This window comes from Neovison vison, chromosome 11, assembly GCF_020171115.1.
Source record: "Neovison vison isolate M4711 chromosome 11, ASM_NN_V1, whole genome shotgun sequence".
Lineage (NCBI taxonomy): Eukaryota > Metazoa > Chordata > Mammalia > Carnivora > Mustelidae > Neogale > Neogale vison.
The window spans coordinates 195,396,221-195,418,437 of NC_058101.1; the positions used below are offsets into that span (position 1 = coordinate 195,396,221).

Consider the following 22,217-nt stretch of genomic DNA (forward strand, 5'->3'; position numbering starts at 1 on the left):
TTGTGGCATTTTGACTTTAGTATGGACTACCTTTGAGTCCATGCTCAGCCAACTCACCAAACTGTTAGAGCCCTTTCAAATCCCTTGAATTAAGATACTGAATCCAGAATCTGTTTAGTAGGCCCATATCAATAAATGTGGCCTGATTCAACTTCATATTTTTCTACAATTGTCCTACACCCTCAAGGTCCATTCCCACATAGTCCCCAGATTTCTATCTATATAGATTTGAAAAATTATGCAGTTCTTTTGGTATGCAATGCACCTCATAGGTTATACGTTCTACTTCACCCTTTGGTACCTGCTGGGACAGGAGTCTACGTACAGTTGAAGAAGCAAAGAAGGGTGGTGAGGAGAATCAGCAATGCCTTGCAAGGGACACTTCAAGAGAGATCATAACACGTGTTTCAGGCAAAGTCAGATTAACATTCTCGGGTGGAAGGGCTACTTCTACTAGCAAGAAAGACTCAGCAGAACTGCAAGGTTCAATGGCCTGAGCTTTACTGGGATCTTCCTATATGCCCCTACTCCACTTTTTAAGTTCCCATTCTTTCCCACTTAGTGCCCTCACTTTAACAGTAGACACTGCTTGAGGTTGGGAATTCATTTGTGTTGTAATTTAGCCACTGTGGGATAAGACTCTGAGTTTGGTTTTCCGAAGTCTCAGTCCTATGGCTAAGGAGGTAAGGACTTCTTTCAGAGAAAGTATAAAAAGCTTTCAGCTCATTACTGTGAAGCTTTAGCTGGGAATTTGAAGCACTGAACTCATCCTTTTCTTTTTCAACTTTGTGCAGCTCAGTTAGGAACAACTAGCCATTCCCATTACACTCCCTGTTTGACTAAAATGTACTAAGGTCAGATTTGAAGGGGTACATGCACCCCAATGTTTATAGCAGCATTAAGAACAATAGCCAAACCATGGAAAGAGTGCAAACATTCATTGACTGAAGAATGGATAAAGATGTAGTATACTGGGGACACCTGGGTGGCTCAGTCAGTTTATCATCTGACTCTTGATTTTGGTTCAGGTCATGACTTCAGGGTCATGGGATTAGCCCCATATTAGGCTCTCTGTGCTCAGCGGGTAATCTGCTTGTCCCTCTCCCTCTGTTCCTCTACCCACTTATGCTTTCAAAAATAAGTAATTTTTAAAATGTTAGACATATGTATATATATGCACACATACATACAATGGAATACTACTCAGCAATCAAAAAATGAAGTCTTGCCGTTGACAACAATGTGGATGGAACTAAAAAGTACTACATGGAACTGAAGTGTACTATACTAGGTGAAGTCAGTCAGAAAAAGACAAATACCATATGATCTCAGTTATTATGGAATTTAATAAAGAAAACAGATGAACATATAGGAAGAGAGGGAGAAGGAAAGAGGGAAACAAACTACAAGAGACTCTTAAAGACAGGGAACCATGGAGGGCTGATGAAGGGAGGTGGGTGGTGGGATGGGCTAATTGGGTAATGGCTATTAGAAAGAGGGCACTTGTGATGAGCATTGGGTGTTGTAAGTGATGAGTCACTGAATTCTACTCCAGAAACCAATATTACACTCTATGTTAAATAAAATTTAAATAAAAACATAAAAAGTTCTAAGTCATCATATGTACAGTCATCCAGAATCTTGCTTTTCATATGTTACCAAACTGTGGTACTCTGTATCTCCATCATTGCAATACACCATGAACTACCAATGTCTTCCTTACCACTGGAAATAGACATTACTGTCTTTCAATTTAATCAGATTAGAAGAAATAATCCAGAAAACCCAGAACCAGTATTAAAAACTCATCCTTAAGATTCTGTTTCTTTAGAATCTCTTCTGCTACAAAAATCTGTGTCAGACAGGGTTCAATCAGAGAAACAGAACCAGTAGCAGATGTATATGGAGAGATTTATTTGAAGGAACTGGCTTACACGATTGTTAGGGCTAGTAAAGCAAGTCCAAAACCCAGAGGGTAATTACTATCAGGAAGGGCAGATGTTATCTCTAGAGCTGAAGCTGCTATCCACAGGCAAAATCCTTCTTCCAGGAAATTTTAGTTCTGTTCCCATGGACTTTCACCTGATTGGACCAGGCCCACCCAGATCACCAAGGATAATCTCCTTTATTTAAAATCAAGTGAATGTACATATTAAGCACATCTAGAAGTATCTTCACAGCAACATCTTGAAAAATGTTTAATAATTATTAACTGACCAAGGTGACACATAAAACTGACCATTAGAGCTGCGGAATCAGAAACTGCGGGTAGGGCCAAGCAATCTGTATTTAAAGCTCTCTAGTGATTCTGATGCTCCTTCAAGGTTGAAAACCACTGGTTTAGAGAACAAATCAACAGGGAGGAAAGGTGTTGGGAGTCAACCATGAGGTTTTATTACACAAGGTTTTACTACAATGAGCCAGTATCTATTGCTTACAATTAAAGAATCTTTGGAGATTCATCATACATAAAAGTTATCTTAGTAGCAAACAACAGAAAATGACTCTACTAAATTGGGCAGAAAAGGAATTTATTAAAATTTGTATTAAACAGCTCAAAGAACCGATGGGAAGGCTGGAAAGACAGGCTTAGGAAGGGACAGGTTTTCAGGCATGGGCACCCAGACAACACACAACCCCACCAACACACACCACAGCAGTCATCCACTTAATGTGTCTCTCTAGGAAGTACCACCAGCCACTCACCAATACCTCCCCTAAATCTTTGACTACTCGAGCACTGCTGGGAATAATCTCTTAACTGTCCTGAGGTCTTTGTGCCATTGTCTCCATAGACCTGGAGAGAATATCTGACAGAAATATTGACAGAATTTAGTCACATGACCATGCCCTAGCTGCAAGGGGCAGGAAGAAGTAATACTTGGCCTCCTTTCCCTAAAGAGCTCAGAGCTGTAAGAAAGATCTACACTTAAATAGTGACAGTGGAATGTACTAAGTGCAATAGTAAAAGTGTGTACAATGTGTTATGGAAAAACATAGGTAACACAGATAAACTGAGCCAGGAGTCAGAATCCAAGAGATCAAGGAGCTTCAGAGAGAAGCAGTCACCAAACTACAGAAACACACCTAACTGGTTAAATTACCAGCAATCCCATCCTAATTTCTGAAGTTCTGCTGAACCCTCGATCTGAGTGAAACTCTAAAGCCCCCCTCACCTCTCCTTCCACCTTTTCCCGCCTGCAACCAGGCCCACCAAGCTCCCAACTTCAGGACCTGCTTTCCCTTGATGCCATCTCCTACTGGGGGCCCACACCCCACTAATGAGACCCAGTTGTACTGTCTTTCATTCCGAGTCTTAGATTTTGAAGGTGATATCTCATATCTCTCCCATAAACAACAAGGAAATGTAGACTTACAAAATAAAGGAGGGTGAGTGGGGGGTGGGGGTTCTTGAGCCCCACACCCCAGTTCCTTTCCCTTCCTTTCCCTCCAGGCAGTCTTTGAAAGAGCCTCAGAGAACACTCCTAGTGCTCCTGAGAGTAATCTAAATCCACCAGTTTAGTCAACTCTATATTCACTCATGATTTTCTTAAAATTCCAATGACCTGAAATAATGCGTAAAGCCGAAATCGGACTTGGAAAAATGTTAACATTGTATGGCAACTATACTTCAATTAAAAAAAAAATCACTTTATTAAAAAAAAAAAAGAACAACAAATTTTATATGCAGATCACTGGCACTGGCACAATCTATAGCAGTTTTAAATTAACTTTCTTTTTTTTACTTTGCTCTCCAAGTAAAACATACTCAGTTCAAGATTATCAACTCCGGTAGCAGAAAGTAAATTAAAACCCAAAACACTAAGCAAATAGGGGGAAAGGAAATAAACAGCATTTTCTTTTATTCCATCTCCTTTAACTAAGGAGAAATGAGTAAGGATTTAGTGCAATGTACTTTTTTTTTTTTAAAGATTTTATTTATTTTATTTGACAGAGATCACAAGTAGGCAGAGGCAGGCAGAGAGAGAAGAGGAAGCAGGCTCCCTGCTAGGCAGAGAGCCCGATGTGGGGCTCGATCCCAGGACCCTGGGATCATGACCTGAGCCGAAGGCAGAGGCTTTAACCCACTGAGCCACCCAGGCGCCCCTAGTGCAATATACTTAAAGAAAAACTGTTTTCTCTGTGACACAAATTAGGATTTCTACCAAGGTTTACTGAAGGGAGGAAAGGGCAGTTGTGTTCACAATATTCCTTCAACTAGTCCCCAAATCACATTTTAAAGGCTAAACAAATGTTTGTTTTTAAATAATTCCTAAAAGGTAAAAATGAGACTCTCAGGTTGTGGAGCTTAACTTAGATGATGCCATCTTTGACAGTTCAGAGACTTGGGAGTTTGTTTTTGTTTTTTGTTTTTTTTGTTTGTTTGTTTGTTTTTAAGTCATTTTTCAGCAGAGGCTTCCTTCCAAACCATTTCTCAATTACTTTTTTGAAAACATTTACTGAGGGACTGGTAGCTAAGGCAAGACTACCATGGGAAATTAGGGAGACAGAGCTTCTGCATGAACCCCTTTTCCTTTGAGAAAAAGGGTAAAAAAAAAAAAAAAAGTAACACCAATTTGCGTCAAGGGCGGCAGAAAGAATAACAATGAAACCTCTTGTTTGTTTTTATTTTTCCTGTCACTTTAATGTAAGATAGAAACAGATTGCTACAACAACACTGGAGATCCCACAGAGAACTGCATGCTTTTGCTAGTAAAAACCTTTGCTGAAGCATTTAAACTTTACTTCTTAAGAAATGAATATGGAGGTTTCAAGCCATCTTTGTCAGCACTATCATTCGCAACAACCTTCTAGATGCTTATTCTCTACTTTTTCCAAAAAAAAGTTCATTCTTACTTAATTGAAGCCCACTACCACAGAAGGATTCAAAGCTCCTGAGCTCAAAAGTGATCAGAACATACAGATAAGTATAACTGGTAGTCGGAAGCTTGGTTTAAATGTTTGAAGAACAGTAAACACCACACAGCAAATGTCAAATAGATTATCATTTTTATAAGGTAATGACTCTAACTAAAATCATGTAAGACTGACATTTTCTGTACTCAGTGTCTAACGGTCATAAATTTAGCCTTCACTCTTAATGATGTCACAGGTTTAAAAAAATCAATACATTTTTCAGCTTTCCAGAGTCATCGTCCCTTTCAGAAACTGTAAAACATAACTGCATGTTACACTAACATACAATTCTCTACAGAAGCATTTTCTCATATATCAACTGTTAATCTCAAGTAATAGAGCACAAAAAAGCAATACAGGACCAAAACCCACACAACTTTTACATCTTCCCCTTCCCCAGTTATTAGCAGGTAGCGCCTTTTTTTTTTCCTAAGAAAGTGATGAAAAATCAGAGATTTTGCATCCAGTGTTTGACTTCAACTTTCTACTCTCTTATCGTCTTCTGGTACCACCATATCCTAAAATGAGAAGAGTACAATTTATATTGGTTTTTAAAAATGCACTGGCATTGCTTATACAACTACAACAGGAACACATTTATTGTGACAGATGAATGAAGAGACACAAGGGAAGGAGGGAGGAAGACCAGCCCTCCTGGTCACCCAGCCATCAAGCGGACTAGACTCAGACATGCTGCTTGCGAATCACTTGTAGTCAGGAAGCCAAAGAACACGTGTTCTATGGTGGGGCCAACGTGGTATGGGCAAAAGTCAAAGTCTAAGCCAAAAAGCAGAGGCCAATGGAGCCAGCCACGCCCTGCTACCTGTCACAATCCCAACTGTGACAGAAATCCTGCAGGGGCAAGTTTCAGGCTTTCAAAAGTAGATGTTACGTAGTCAAGTCAACTCCCCCGACACCCACACTACACACACACACACACACACACTCGCAAACGCACTAACAGTTTACAAGATGACAAGTGTTCCCATTTGAAAACTCAATTTTTTTTCAGGTTTTCCTTTAGGTTATTTGGTTATGTTTAATAATTTTTTTCATGTAAGTCCCAAAGATTTCTGCTGATATTTATGGGTGGTATTTTTTTTTTTTTTTTTTACAATTTTTGTTTCCACTGAGTTTTCTTCTTGTGCTGTGTCCTACATGGCTATATTTTTATATATCCTCCCAATCACTACCACTCCTTTTCCTCCCAAAAAGTAACCACTACCTTACACCTAACACCATAGGTTAGCTTTGCTAGTTTTTAAACATATATATTTATAAAATAAGAATGTTGTAATCATATTTATATCTATTCCTTTGTGTCTGGCTTCTTTCTCTTCTTTTGGTATTTGGTCGATCTACCCACGTTATTGCATACAGTGGTTTATTCTCCCTCCGTGTTGCACAGCTTTCCACTGTATGGCCATAACTCAATTTATTCATCTCACGTACTGCTGCTGGATACAGGTGTTTTTCCAGTTGGAGGCTATTAGGAATAAAGATGCCATGAACGTTCTCAGACTTATCTTGCTGTACACAAGTATATGCATTTCTGCTGATATCTGAGAGGGAAACTGCTGGGTCTTGAGTTTATACTTTATTTTAGTTGGTAATACCAAACAGTCTTTTTCAAAGTGATTGTGTCAATTTATATTCACACCAGTACTGTGAGAAATTCACTCTTACACTTCAAAACATATTTATACAAGTCTTCTATCAATATCAAGAATTAGTCTCTGTTCCATAACTCCCCCTGGTGAAAGACGAATCCAACCCACAGCAATTACTACTTCATTACTCACGTTTCCCCAACCTCTGCTAATTAGCTGGATATTTAAAAAGTTACTTTCTAATTTCTTATACATTATATCTTTGCTTTTTACAAAATTTCCTCTTAACAACAGCCATAAACATGACCACTATTTTTTTTTTAAGATTTTATTTATTTATTTGACAGAGAGAGATTACAAGTAGGCAGAGAGGCAGGTAGAGAGAGAAGGAGGAGGAAGCAGGCTCCCTGCTGAGCAGAGAGCCCGATGCGGGACTCGATCCCAGGACCCTGAGATCATGACCTGAGCCGAAGGCAGCGGCTTAACCCACTGAGCCACCCAGGCGCCCCACTATATTTTTGACAATTATTTAAAGTAGAGGTAGTTACTGAGTTATTGAGTTTTGCTGAATTTTAAGAGTTCAAACTTCCACCTAGAAAATTCCATTTTAGATAAGCTTAAAAGCAGCTTAGAGGTTACAGAATTAAACACAATGTGGAAACCAATGTTCAGGAAGGTTTAAGTTTTAAACCCTGGTTAGTGGTGGTGGTGAGTCTAACCCAAATCCCTGTCTGATATTTAAAGAATGTTTAGAAGTAAGAGGAAAGAATGATTCTGAACTATATTTTAATGTTAATTATGCTATTAATATTTCTGATGAGTATGACAAATAAAATTATGACTGCTAATATATAGTAAATAACTATCTTCTTAAGCTCCAAAACGATTTCTGTTCTTCACTGCTACATAATAGGAACTTCTCTGTTTTCAGTCTTACCTGATGCTGTTCTGGTTCTTGTCTCTGAGCTTGAATATGCCGAAGAGCTACCGGAGGCTCCACGAAGGGGTGAGTAAGCACGGCTATTCCATGTGCCGGAGTACGAAGGAGACGGGTAGTACCACGAGTCTGAAAAGGGTGTTGCTGCTCTATTAAGATATAAAAGCATATCAGGCACTTTTCTTGTGACTTTTAAATATCCTCCAATTCCTATACTCTCAGAAAACAATACCTTTATCAAGCATTTTTCCTCAGTGCTCTGGTATGACATGAAATAAATACTATTTTGTATTTCTGCTCTTGTATAGTCACGGCCATGGGGGGACAGAGTGACAGGAAGAAGAGACTCTTTCTTCCAGAATTCACACTCAGATAAAATCTGAAATTAAACTACCAATAACATGAAGGCATCCCAAAATCTGGTACCAAGCCCTTTTCAGCCTTGCTTCTCTATCAGTGTCCCACCAAACCAGACTGCTAACTATTCCTCAACTGCCATGTTCTTTCCTGTCTTCTCATTTTCTCAGGTGTTAAATAAAGTCTTTTTCCTATCTCATGATCTCTGTAAGGATGACACTGGAAGAAGAAACACAATGAAAGAAAACAACATATACAATATTAATGAAAGCCCATAGAGCAGAGAATCTGATTTAATAGGGTAATGTCACCATAATTTATTTTCCTTAAGAAAACCAAATCCGGTCAAATTGCAAACCAAACAAAGAAGCTCTAAAGAAAAGTGGAATTAAAAGGCAAGTGAGATCAAAGCCTACCTATTGCTGCCAAACAAATATCCTAATATTCCTCCAGTTCCCAAGCCAGTCCAGAACCCTGGTCCTGAATTGTCATATCCTTGCTGTCCTGTGAAAGCACTGCCGAAACCAGAAGCTGCACCATGCGGTCCTAGAAATAAAAATGATTTATTATGTATCCTCACTTAAAACATAGCCCACAAAACCAAAATTAACATGGCATTTCAATTGTTTCATCTGTTCTATTCAGTACTAATACTTTGGTGTTTATACTAAAAAAAAGTGGGGCAGGGGGACACCTGGGTGGCTCAGTTGGATGAGTGTCCAACTCTTGATTTCGGCTCAGGTCATGATCTCAGCGTTGCAGGATTAAACCCCGCATCAGGCTCCCCGTTCAGCAGGGAATCTACTTGAAGTTCCCTCTCTCTCTCCCTCTACCTCTCTCCCCCCACATGCACAGATGAGCATGCTCTCTCTCTGAAATAAATCCTTTTTTAAAAAGTGTATTCATAAAATACTGATTTATAACTAAGGAGCACCTTTCCCACAGGCATGAGAAAAAGGGATTTACTTTTGAAGGGGTGCAGTTCCCTTCTATAAAGTCACATTTGCTTGGAGGAGGATCAGCTACCAGCAGATGACCTCATTGGGAGCTCCTTCCTATGGACTATGAACATCTGTAAGGGCTTCAGGTGACAGCTGCACTTGTGTGTAATGGAGGAATCCAAGTGGAAGCAGCAGCCAGATATTCCTATCAATTGGGAAGTCAGATCTTAGAGACCAAAAAAGTATCTTCCACTCAGAGGAAATTTTTTTTTAATATTTTATTTATTTATTTGAGAGAAAGAAAATGAGAGAGAAGGTCAGAGGGAGAAGCAGACTCCCCGTGGAGCTGGGAGCCTGACGCAGGATTTGATTCCAGAACTCCAGGATCATGACCTGAGCTGAAGGCAGTCGCTTAACCAACTGAGCCACCCAGGCACCCACAGAGGAAATTTTTTTTAGTTGATGTACAGAACACATAAAGGAAAGCGTGCTAATCTCACATGAACAACCTAAAAATGTGTACACAGGTACCCATTTGCACATCAATAAAACACTTCTAGCCCCCAGAAGGCTCCCTCATGGTGACTCCCAGTAGATGCCCACCCACATAAGAGATAAGCATTACCCTGACTTCTCTCGCTAGACTTTAGTTTTACGCATTCCTGAACTTTGCATGAACGTAATCATACAATAGGTACTCTGCCACGTCCACTGGCACCTCATGTGTCAGTGAGAGTCAACCCCCATTACTGCATTATATCAGTTTTTGGTTTTGTTTTTTTGAACTGATCTATAGTATTACATTGTGTGAAAAAAAACCACAATTTGTCACATTCTTATGTTAATGTACATTCTGTTTCCAGTTTTTTACTGTTACAAATAAAACTCTAAAAATATTCTGTGCATTTCTTTTTGTATATAAATGCATGTATTTCTCTTAGGTATGTATTGAGGAATGAAACTGCTGGGTCATGGGGAGGCAGTGACAGTTTTCGAAACGTTTTTTACTCCTACCACCAAGTTGCGGTTGACTACATCCTTACCTTTACGTGGTACTCTCCCTTTTTTTTTTTTTTTTAAGATTTTATTTATTTATTTGTCAGAGAGAGAGCGAGCACAGGCAGACAGAGAGGCAGGCAGAGGCAGAGGGAGAAGCAGGCTCCCTGCCGAGCAAGGAGCCTGATGTGGGACTCGATCCCAGGACGCTGGGATCATGACCTGAGCCGAAGGCAGCTGCTTAACCAACTGAGCCACCCAGGCGTCCCTTTTTTTTTCTTTAAATATTTTATTTATTTATTTGACAGACAGAGACACAGCAAGAGAGGGAACACAAGCAGGGAAGTGAGAGAGGGAGCAGCAGGCTTCCCACTGAGCAGAGAGCCCCATGCAGGGCTTGATCCCAGGACCCTGGGATCATGACGAGCTGAAGGCAGACACTTAACGACTGAGCCACCCAGGCACCCCTGTACTCTCCCTTTTCAATGTTAGCCATTATGGTGGTTATACATACAGTGGCTAATAATGAACTCAGCATGGTTTTAATTTGCAATTTTCTGAAAACTAATGAGGCCAGGTCCATTTTCATATTGTTACTGGACATCAGGGTATCTTCTATTATAAAATTGCTTTCAAGTCTGTGTCCATTTTAAAAACTGGGTTGTGTGTCTTCCCTCAGATTTGTGGGTGAATTCTTTACATAGTCTAGGCCTTGCTTGGGCAGCACATATACATATTCTAGATACACACCCTATGTTGGAAATAACATTTTACAAATATTTTCTTCCAGTCTGTGGCTTGCCTTTCCACTCTGTTAATGTGGTCTTTTGATGGCTAAACATTCTTAATTTAAATAAAGTCAAATTTATCCATCCTTTCTTTAACTTTTTATATTCTAAGAAATTTTTACCTATTGCATGATCATGGGACATTTTCCTATGTTTTCTGGAAACCTATTTTACCTTTTATCCTGAGATCTATAATATTTAATGAATAAATTTTATATATGGTATGAGACAGAGTTCAAGGTAAATGCTTATTACCAAACCTGATCAAGTTTTTCTGATTAAGAAGATTTATAATTTAATCAAGCCACCTTAAATTAATCATCACAATTACCCTTACAAAGAATAAGAGGTAAAGAAGTTGAAAAAGTAAAATATAAGATGAGAAGACAAATCTGCTTTGGTTTCCCAATCTGACCACTTTCTATTTCAGAAACCAGCACAAGAGTCACTACCTGGCACATACTCTACTTATTGCCATTAGGGAAACATACCTGTGAATTCCGTCTTAAAGCCTGCAGGAGGGGGTCCTGCTGAGTTGGTGAATCTCTGGTAACGATGGGAATTTGGAGGATACTCAGAATATGGCGGAGGAGAATCCTGACCATCACTAAGGAACACTTTATAAACTCCAAAAGCAATAGCAAGTAGTACTACGATGGTAAGCAATCCACTGATGCCACTAGAGTCCGGGGAGTACAGTTTGTTGTAATAATCAGAGAAAGAGCTAAAGCCATGGTTTTTTCCAGACTCTCTCAATTTCTTCAGGCCAAGTTCTGTGTAATCTAAGTTATACTCCAAGCCACAGGAACCTCTTAGTACATACTGGTCTTCAGAGGATTCATAGCCTTCACAGCTCACCACAGTTTTTCCAAATTTATATGCAATATCTAAATCAGTCTTACATTCCCACTGTGAAGAAAAACAGAAATAGGTTATTAGAATCAAAAATCTTTTTTCATTTAATATGGACTATTTGGGCTATACAGCTGTCATAAAACTGCAAAATGAAGTCAAACTTCAAAACAATGAATATTTCTGTGTTGGGGGGGAAGGTAACCTAGGGACCTCAAAGCTAGGTACTAGGTACCTGAGTTTGTTTTATTACTATTCCTTATTCCTTACATATACATGTAAGTAATTCTTTTGTACACATTAAATATCCCTCAATCGTAAATGTTAAACAAAATTTTTAAATGTCAACTTTATCCCATTGTTGTTCAAGATGTTTTAAAAATAGAGGTTTTGGGGACACTGAGGTAGCGCAATCAGTTAAGAGACCAACTCTTGCTTTCACCTCAGGTCGTGATCTCCGGCTGGTGAGATGGAGCCCCACCGCAGGCTCTGCACTCAGCACGGAGTCCGCTTAAGACTCTCTCTCTCTGCCCTACCGCCCACCCCTGTGACCCCGTGTGCTCACTCTTTCTCTCTAATATATCTTTCAAAAATAAATAAATAATAGGGACACCTGGGTAGCTCAGTTGGTTAAGCATCTGCCTTCGATTCAGGTCATAATCCGGGGGCCCTGGGATTGAGTCCCGCAGTGGGATCCCTGCTCAGCGGGGAGCCTGCTTCTCCTTCTGTCTCTGCCCTTCCTGTGCTTGTGCTCTCCCTCTGACAAATAAATAAACAAAATACTTTAAATAAATAAATAAACAAATAAATAATAAAAATAGAGTGGTTTTTTTTTTTTTAAAGTTAAGGCTCAAAAGTCAGCATCATATAGGAGTATCTGGTAACTACATAGAGCATCAGAGATAGTACACAACTTTCTGAGGAAAACTTTCTGCACAAATTTTACAATACTACGGACCAACTTTCCAAAGCCCAATCCTATAAGTAATTCTCTTGAAAGAAATTTTTTTAAGTAATCTCTACACCCAGCATGGGGCCTGAACTCAAAAACCAAAGATCAATAATCACATGTTCCACCAACTGAGCCAGCCAGACAACCCATCTCTTAAAAATTTTTTGAGCTATTTAGGAAAATGCAAAAAGTTCATGCTAGCCTCAAAAATTTCCCCCTTAAATAAAGTCTACTACCCCCACCTGCTCATGCTCTCTCTCACTCTCTCAAATAAATAAAATCATTCTTTAAAAAAGTCCAAAGTTTATCAGAGTCCAAAGTCTCTGATGGTTCATCTCCGCAAACAATCTGAGGATTTTGAAGGGGTGGGGGGTAGGAAGTTGGGCGAGCCTGGTGGTGGGTATTATGGAGGGCACATATTGCATGGAGCAATGGGTGTAGTGCATAAACAATGAATTCTGGTACACTGAAATTTAAAAAATTAAAAATTTAAAAAAAAAAAGAACACAGATCCAAATTTGCTATCTATTATCTATGAAAGGTGAGCAAGTTTCTTAACATTCCTGTGTCTGTTTCTCTCCATAAATGCGGACAGTTGTACTTGCCTTAAAAAAAAAATCCCAGTTTAGTTTAAATTCCATAACTATATTTTGAGCAAAATAGGTAATATGTTTCTTTAACAGCATTTAAAGAGACACAAGCTGAAAGAGATCTGGTTTGTTCTTCTGTGTTTCTGTGAAGTTTTTGGTCAATTATCTTCCTCTCCCAAATTTCAGATATGCTATTTTATTTTTTATGACAGCTTTATTGAAATATGATTCACCTATCATACATTCCACCCATTTCGATGGTTTTTAGTATATTCACAGTTGTGCAACCATCACCACCATCAATTTTAGCATATTTTCATCACCCCAAAAAGAATTCTCACATCCATTAGCAGCCACTTACTTCCTCCCAACCCAACCCTGGGCAACTACCAGTCTGTCTTTATGGATTTCCCTATCTCGGACATTTCATATAAAGGCAATCATACAATATGTGACTGGCTTCTCTGACTTAGCATAATGTTTTCACACATTTTGAGGATGTATCTGTTCTTCATTCTTCTATATGGCAGAATATTCCACTGTATGAATATACCACATTTTATTTATTCATTCATCAATAATGGACATTTGGCTATTATAAATAATGCAGCTACAACCATTTATGTACAAATTTTTGTGTGGACATATACTTTTAATTCTTTTGGGTATATACCTACTAATGGAATGACTGGGGCATATAGGAACACTATAACCTTCTGAGGAACTGTCGGGCAGTTTTCTTTTTTTTTTTTTTTTAAAGATTTTATTTATTTATTTGACAGAGAGAGATCACAAGTAGACAGAGAGGCAGGCAGAGAGAGAGAGAGAGGAGGGAGCAGGCTCCCTGCTGAGCAAAGAGCCCGATGCAGGACTTGATCCCAGGACCCGGAGATCATGACCTGAGCCGAAGGCAGCGGCTTAACCCACTGAGCCACCCAGGTGCCCTGTCAGGCAGTTTTCCAAAGCAGCTGCACCATTTTACATTCCTAACAGCCTACAATTCCTGATCATTAACATTATTTAACATGTTAGGGCAGGCTGGTATTCTTTGAGGAATGACAGTAAAATGATAATCAGCAGAGAGCCTCTACCCCTAACCCCCAAATTTACAAAGTTTTGAAAATTTACTAATGTCTTATTAGAAAATTACGATGAATGTTTCCAGGCTTTAAAATTAGTTCATTTCTTTTGGAGGATGTTCTTTCAGAAAATGAATAACCGATTTATATTTACATATTTAACTTGAGATTTTCTATATGTCTTACCCCAAAATACTGAATAATATCCCAATAAACACTTCATTGATTAAAAATCCCAGTTAAACTGTCATCAACATAACGAGTATTACCTGTACATCATACCCATCCCAACCTTTGTTCTGACACTGTATGACTTTTGGGGTATAAGAATCACATCCAGCTGTGCCTCCAACACATTTCAGTTGCGGGATTGGATCCAGCCTGCGAGACGTGGTATAGCGGTCATGGTGGAGGGTAAGAGCTTTTACGTCCCGCAACAATATTCTGTCTAAAACAAGAGGAACACAGATGAACAGAAAGTCAAACACAGAAAGTCATCTTAATAAAACGCTTGTCATAGGAAATACTTTCACAGTAAGTGGGTGTAGAATTCTAGATTGTCACTCAAGCCAAGACAGTAGATTTTTCAGACATCTGAAAGGTTTCAAAATACTTACATCCCAGGTATCCATTCTCAGTAACATAATGAAGGATATTTGCCACCAAGAGAAAAAAACAAAGCAAAGAGAAAGACATAAAACCCAGAGGTCTAAAGAAAGAGTAGTAGCATACAGAGGGACAAAGGGAATCCCGAGAACGATAAGTGAAGACAGCAAGATGCAGCCATGCGTCAGGCAGAGGGTAACAAGTCCACACAGCAAGAGTACTGCTCACAAGGGCTACCAGCGAAATTCCCGGCTGCTACCATACCATCTTTTTTAAACCTAAGGAAAGAATGTCCAGGTGAACCTGGCTTTGGTTTTTAGCTGTATTTGGTCTGTCTTGACCTTGAGCTCATGAACTTTCCTCCTCTTTCCTCCATGTCCTGCTACCTGGGTTAGCTGAGGATACTCATGTCACCCCCACAGAAGCATTCTGGCTTTAACCTATTCCTGAGTGCAACAGAGAGACCCTACCCACCTTAGAAGCAAAAGATAAAGAGCAACCTACTCTCTCTGACCATGTTTCTGCCGGATGTTCAATACTGGACCCCTAGAGCTTTCAACAGATGCCCTAATTACAGTGAGTCCTATTTTCCTGTCTTTCCCCAGTCATTTCCCCAGAAGGGGCACTTAAAATCTCAGGAAACTTGAAGCCAGAGACTTTTTTTACACTACTAAGAAAACAGCCAGTCAGTTTTTCAAAAATTTTTAGTGTTTTACCATATACATGGGTTAAAAAACTGGACTAAAAAAATTATTCATTCAAAAATCAGTTAAGTAGCTACCTCTGGGAAAGGAAATGTGCTTAGAAAGGAACAGGCAGAATTCTTCTAAAGTTCCTTCTCTTAAATGAATGGGGCTACATTGATATTTGTTTCATTCTTCTTTAAACTATTCATGTATGTTTTATTTATTCATCTATATATATTTCATAATTTTGTTTAATAGTGAAACCCACTCTTCCTCCAATTTCACATTTCTGTGATAACCCAAATAAACAACCTGGTAAGTACCTTTTTCTTGCTTATCCAGACACAGATTCAGGACTTGTTTCAGATTTTTTTAGTTTATTGTTATAAAAAACTGAAATATACAATCTACATTATTCTTCATATGGTTTCTCCACTTAATTATACATTGTGGACATTCCCTCGTATCAGCAGATACAGATCATATTTATACTTATTTACCAAAAAAAGAACTTAATAAATGTAACTAAGCTTAGATTTATCAGCACATTCTCCCCAAAATGCAATAAAACTAGAAACAGAACATTAAAAATATACTAATATATAAAATCAATAATGAAAAGGCAGCCGAAAACCAGTAACAACAAAGAAATTAAAGTTGGACTACATAAATCAAAATATATTATTAAACCTATAGTAGCATAAACAGTATAATATTGGCAGAAGATTAGAAAAATTGATCAGGGGTGCCTGGGTGGCTCAGTGGGTTAAGCCGCTGCCTTCGGCTCTGGTCATGATCTCAGGGTCCTGGGATTGAGTCCCGCATCGGGCTCTCTGCTCAGCAGGGAGCCTGCTTCCCTCTCTCTCTCTCTCTGCCTGCCTGCCTCTCCATCTACTTGTGATTTCTCTCTGTCAAATAAATAAATAAAATCTTTAAAAAAAAAAAAAGAAAAAGAAAAATTGGTCATTATATACCATGTACAAAAACTAATCCATGACAGCTAAAAACTTACCATAAACTGTACAACAAATAAAAAAATACCACAAGAAAGTACAACTGGGGCGCCTGGGTGGCTCAGTGGGTTAAGCCTCTGCCTTCAGCTCGGGTCATGATCCCAGGGTGCTGGGATCGAGCCCCACATTGGGCCCTCTGCTCAGCGAGGAGCCTGCTTCCTCCTCTCTCTCTGCCTGCCTCTCTGCCTACTTGTGATCTCTCTCTCTGTCCAATAAATAAATAAAAATCTTTAAAAAAAAAAAAAAAAAAGAAAGTACAACTGAATATTTATGATCCTGGTATGGAGAATTCGTCCTAAGACACCAAAAGAAAAAGGGTGACCAGCAAGATAAAGACTGTAATTGATCAAATTATGTTAACCTATGAAAATCTAGAGTCCATAATGATACTCCCAGAGAATGCCAAAAACTCATTTGTCACTAAAAGTTGCTACCTACCTCCTTACTCTGAAAATTGATAATTAAAGATTAAAAATTAAATTTTTATTCTGATTTTCTACCAGGAACTCTAATCCGTAAAAGCCTCAGGATGGAAATCTCAACTTTATTGAAGAATGACAGCTAATAAATGCAGAAGAAATGACAGAATTAGAAAAAAATATAATTTTATAATGGCCAAAGACACTGATTCAGACAAGGATTTATTAGTTTTAAAATCATTAAGAGACTGGATATTGGCATGGTGCCAAGTAACATTACACAGAGTGCTTTCTGGAAAAATATTACTTTATAAGGTTTATAAAACCACTTTTAATCTACTAGTTAATCTTAGCATCAATAATGGTAGAACAAATTGGTATTATACCATCTACTATGATGTAACTCTCAAAAGTATTTAACATGAATTTTATCAATCCTTTGGATTTAACATCCAGTCTATGAGAAAAACAGGGAAGAAAAAAAGCAAGCTAAAACACCATGAGAAAACAGAATCCAGAAGGTAGGATACTCTTAAGGACAACTGGCCCAATCCTTTCAGCAAAGCAGCAGCATAAAAAGAAGGACTGTTTGTTCTATATATTTTCTAAATATTTTATTCATTTGTCAGAGAGAGAGAGTGCACAAGCAGGGGCACAGGCATTGGGAGAAGCAGACTCCCCACTGACTGGGGAGCCCAATGAGGGACTCGATCCCAGGACCCCAGGCTCATGACCCAAGCTGAACGCAGATGCCCAACCGACAAAGCAACCCATGTGTCTCTCTGTTTGTTCCACATTTAAGAAGACTTAAGGGAGAATACAATCAGATGGGATGCACAGACCTGGACTGGGTCTGGTTTTGAACTAACTAGTGTAGACATTTCAGGGAGAATTGTGATATCTGAATATGGAATGGATAATTAGGTGACATTAAGAAATTTAGATACATTTTATCAGGGGTAACATTATTTTTATCTTGTGGGGAAAGTTCCTTTTTAAGGGGGGGGCATGTTGAAGGATTTAATGATGGTCTGTCATGATGCCTACAATTACAATGCCATATTTCAACCTTAAACACAGAGTTGAAAGAAAACAGGAATATATAAAGATAAATAAAAATTTAAAATATCTTTCCCAGAATTCCTCTGGTAGATTGACTGGAATGACTTATGATCCAGTAATTCTAGTAAAATGAGTATTTGGCTTTCCCAGTATCTACACAGAGGCAGACAAGGAGAAGAATAATCCGCCAGTAGTATCTGTAGCACTTGGTACAAACAGAAGAAATAACATTTCATTTAGAGTTTCTGGACCTACAAAATCCAACAGAACTTCCCAAAAGACAACCATGGTATAATAAGAGAATGTGATAAAACAGCTAGATATTCTATAAATTACCAAAGGTCAACAGATTTTTTTCTATACCCGTAATAACCAATTAAAAATGAAAATAGCCTATCTCAAATAACATGAAAACATACATAAAACACCTGGAAATAAACTTAGGATCATATGTGATCTACATTTTTAAAATACATATATAATAAAACCTAAATAAATATAATGCATTTCCCACCAGGAACCAAACTAGGATTTTTAGAACCAGGAAGAAATTATGTTAAAGGTCCTGTGGGAAAACAAATGTCTATAAATAGCCAAAAATTTTTTGAAAAAGAATTGCTTTACCAGAGAAGAAAACTTACCATAAAATAGAGTGAAGACAGTATGGAATTAGAAAAGAAATAGGCAAAAGGGGGGATGGGGTACCTGGGTGATGGGCATTAAGAAGGTCATTTGATGTAATGAGCACTGGATGTTATATGAAACTGATGAACCACTAAATTCTACTCCTAAAACTAATAATATACTATATGTTAACTAACTTGAATTTAATTTTTTTTAATTTAAAAAAAATAAGCAAGGAGCTATGAAACAAAAGAAAGCCAGAAATAAATCCAACTATATGTGAAAATACAACAGAAGATAAAGTGGACTTTCTGGGGCACCTGAGTGGCTCCATCAGATGAGCGTCCAACTCTTAATTTCAGCTCGGGTCATGATCTCTAGGTGATGGGATCAAGCCCCACACTGGGCTCCAACTGACTCAACTCCAGGCTCAGCTGGAGTCAGCTTGAGATTCTCTCTCTTCCTCTCCCTCTGCCCCTCCCAGTGCTCATGTGTGTATGTGCACACATGTGTGTGTGCACATGCACTCCCTCTCAAATAAGTAAAAAAAAAAAAAAAGACACCTTAAAAAAGACAAAGACTTTTTAATTCAGCAAAAAAAAAAAAAAAAAAGGAGTGCCTTCTTTAATAAATGACACCAACATAATTAACTATACGGCTAGAAGAAAATCCATCTACACCAATCTAAAAACTTAATTCTATGTGGGCTAAAGGCCTAAAATTTCTGAGAACTCATTCACTGGCCTCCCTGCTTCCCTGGACCTCCTACAGTCTGTTCTCCACAGAGAGGACAGAAGGCGCCTTTAAAATACAAGTCACAGCAGATTACTTATCCCTTGTCTCCCCTCAGGTTTCTGATCAAATGTGATTTCTTCCCTTTCCAATGTATATTTTCACAGTCCCGCTTCTGCCTGTATACCCTGTCTTCCTTCCCCTGTGTTATCACTGCCCATACCACTTTTCCCGATGACGTGCTACTTACCAATTTGTGTCTTGTCTATTTCTCTTTAATATATATAAACTCTGTGGAGGCAAGATGCTTACTTTTGTTCACTGTTATATTCCCAACACCCAGAAAAGTGACTTAAATATAAAACAATTCTATAAAGAATTTTAAAAAGTCAGGTAATCTCTTTAGAACTGGTACCAAACTTTTTCCAGACAAATTATCACTCCATGTTAAAGACAAAGTAAGTGTATCCAAAGTTTCAAAAAAAAAAAAAAAATAGGGAGTGATTATTGTTTTATTATAAGGCTTGATAAAACTTAAACCAATAAAATACTTTCATAGAATAGTTCCTCAAAGTAAATTTAAGGCAAAGTAGAATTTATAAAAATCAATTGTGTTTGCTATGCAAAACACTTTAGTGCTTTTTGTTCCAGAACAATAGTTTATAGCGTAGATAGACTAAGATTAGCAAGAAGCAGTTCACCATTCACCATTCATTTAAATTTGGTTCCTTTTTTTTAAATTCCCCTGACTCTTCATCTGTAAACTTTTTTTTTTTTTTTTTAATTAAGAATTGAGGGTTCTGGGCGCCTGGGTCGCTCAGCTGTTAAGTGTAGGACTCTTGATTTCAGCTCAGGCCATGATCTCATTGTGGTGGGACAGAGCCTCAGGTTGGGCTCCCTGCGCAGCAGCAGTCAGCTTAAGATTCTCTCCCTCTCTCCCTCCCTCTGCTCCTCCCCCTGCACATGGGATCACCAGAGCACAGACACTCCCTCTCAAATAAGTTTTCGAAAAAAAGAAAAGAATTGATGGTTCAACTAATGTTTCAATTCAGTTTTTAAATTATAATTCTGATCAAAGTGTCCTCTTTAGATACAACTTTCTAGGAATACATAAATAAATGGACATTTAAATCGAACTTGGCTTTTATTACTAATAAAACATCCACATCAAATCAGTTACTCTAAGTCAAGTATTTGCAAACAGCACCTTCTCTTTCATTTCAGCATTTAGGAATAAAATAGGATATTACAGAAGTAAACCTGTTGCTTAAGAAAGATTGGCATTTCCTATCACCCAAGTCATAAACGCAATGTTGATGCTTTTCATACCTTAACATCTTCATTCTCCCAATAAAAAATGTTTTAACTATTTAAAAGTCATTTCTTACATTATTCCAATTTAACAACATGCATCATTAAGTGGAAACCTGTATGTTTGTGTATACATACATATATTAATTACAGAGAATGTTGTTTATCCCCTAAAAATTCTTTAGAAAATTCTAATAACATAGTAATAAAAAATTTTTTTCTCCAGAAATCATTTATCCTGTACCATCGCATACAAAAAATAATAATAAAATGTTGTTAAAATTCTAGTATGCGGTGAGAAACAACAAGAAAAGCTGACGTAACGAGATGAAACTCACTGTAGCGGTCAGAATAAGAAGCATGGGTTTTGCTCACGTAAGTAGTGCAGTCTACGACTCTGCTAACCTACCTGCAAGGTTTACATCCCTGTCCACTAAGTGGGACTCACAGACTGCGGGTGCTGTGGCAACTGTCCGCCATAGCAACAGGCAGCCATGACAACAGGCAGCGAAGATGACATCAGACATGACAACAAAGCAGAAGGAGCAGGTGATGTTAGGGATGAGGACTCTAGTCCGAGAAAGGCGGCAGACAAATTCGGGAGTCCAGGGAAGGGAGAAAGGGGAAACCTAAGAATACAGAGTCGTCCCGCCCCATCGGCTCCCCAACAGTCTCCACTTGTCCCGCAGAACCTCTGCGAAGAGCAAAGGGGACAGGCAGGACGCAGGTGAATAGGGAAGAAGATGTTAATGAGAATCAGGGCTGAAAGGCCCAAGCGGAGGCGAACGGAAATGTCGCCCGCTGGGCCTCTGAGCGCTGGGTGTACGCGACAGAAAGAGGCAGGTGACGACAGCACTCACCAGGGTCTTTCCAGCCGAGAGCAGGGCCGGTGGTGAGCAGAAGCAAAAGAAGGCTGAGAAGGGGACATCGTCCAGGAGCTTCCGGCCCACCCGCTGCGGCCATGGCTCTGGGTGAAGGGAGCCGGCGGCTGCCAGGCGCCAGAGGGCCGGAACCCTACTGCGGAAGGCAGTCCGCGCGCCGCTGTACCGCAACGCCAGGAGCTCGCGCCGCGGCGAAGGGAAGTCTTTCCGCAGAGCCGCAGCGAAGGTCCGTCCGCGACTGTTACGTCACTACCACTACGTCGCGCGGGAGAACTCGAGTGGACGAGTGGACGCCGCAGGCCCCGCCCCTGGGGCTTAGAGCGGCTGGGGGCGGGGCCAAGGGCAGGACGCTTCCGCTGGGGGCGGGTCCAGGAGCGGGGCGCAGCGTGCCGTGGGTGGGACTGAGATGACGCAGCCCTGTTGTGTTTTGTCTGCGGCTCAGAGAGGTTCCGAAAGGCAAGGGTTAGAGAGGTTGAAACCAACGTAAAATCTAAAAACGTGATCAGGTTATGTGTTTCCGAAACCTCCCTTCCCAAGGGAAGTTACTGAGCATTATAAAATTTTCTGTCTTCAGCTTCTAGCATAGAACCTGGCCCAGGATTCCTTCCACTATTGTTTGCTAAGATTCGGGTGAAAGGTAGCAAGGGAATATGTGGTCTGGTTTCAGAAGTTCAGAATCCTTACATACTTCCTTGTACGTGGAGGCAGTAAGAACTCACAACATACCCGAAGAAACTAGTAGCTAAAGAACCAGTCAGAGGAAACAGTTCTAAGCCTGCAGGAGCTTTATCTTTGAGGTCTGACGGCCCTGGGTTTCTCATTCATTCATTCATTTAACAAATGCAGGTTGAATGCCTAAGATGT

General features: G+C 39.3%; 1 protein-coding gene across 1 annotated transcript; it reads right to left on the reverse strand.

Moving 5' to 3' along the window:
- Positions 1-4,619: 4,619 nt before the first annotated feature.
- On the reverse strand, positions 4,620-21,590 carry SARAF (store-operated calcium entry associated regulatory factor). The gene is made up of 6 exons (XM_044225550.1): positions 21,333-21,590; positions 14,289-14,467; positions 11,038-11,455; positions 8,238-8,367; positions 7,465-7,613; positions 4,620-5,435 (listed from the first exon to the last, which is right to left on the reverse strand). The coding sequence occupies exons 1-6, from the start codon at positions 21,433-21,435 to the stop codon at positions 5,410-5,412; spliced, it is 1,005 nt and encodes a 334-aa protein (XP_044081485.1). The 5' UTR covers positions 21,436-21,590; the 3' UTR covers positions 4,620-5,409.
- Between the last annotated feature and the right edge of the window lie 627 nt (positions 21,591-22,217).

Excerpts from the sequence above, each read along its gene's own strand:
- SARAF (XM_044225550.1), bottom strand. The coding sequence starts at position 21,435 with ATGGCCGCAGCGGGTGGGCCGGAAGCTCCTGGACGATGTCCCCTTCTC. Across the intron at positions 14,468-21,332 it reads TCTCGGCTGGAAAGACCCTG|ACAGAATATTGTTGCGGGAC; the intron begins GTGAGTGCTGTC and ends CTCTTGTTTTAG. Across the intron at positions 11,456-14,288 it reads GGGATGGGTATGATGTACAG|TGGGAATGTAAGACTGATTT; the intron begins GTAATACTCGTT and ends TTTTCTTCACAG.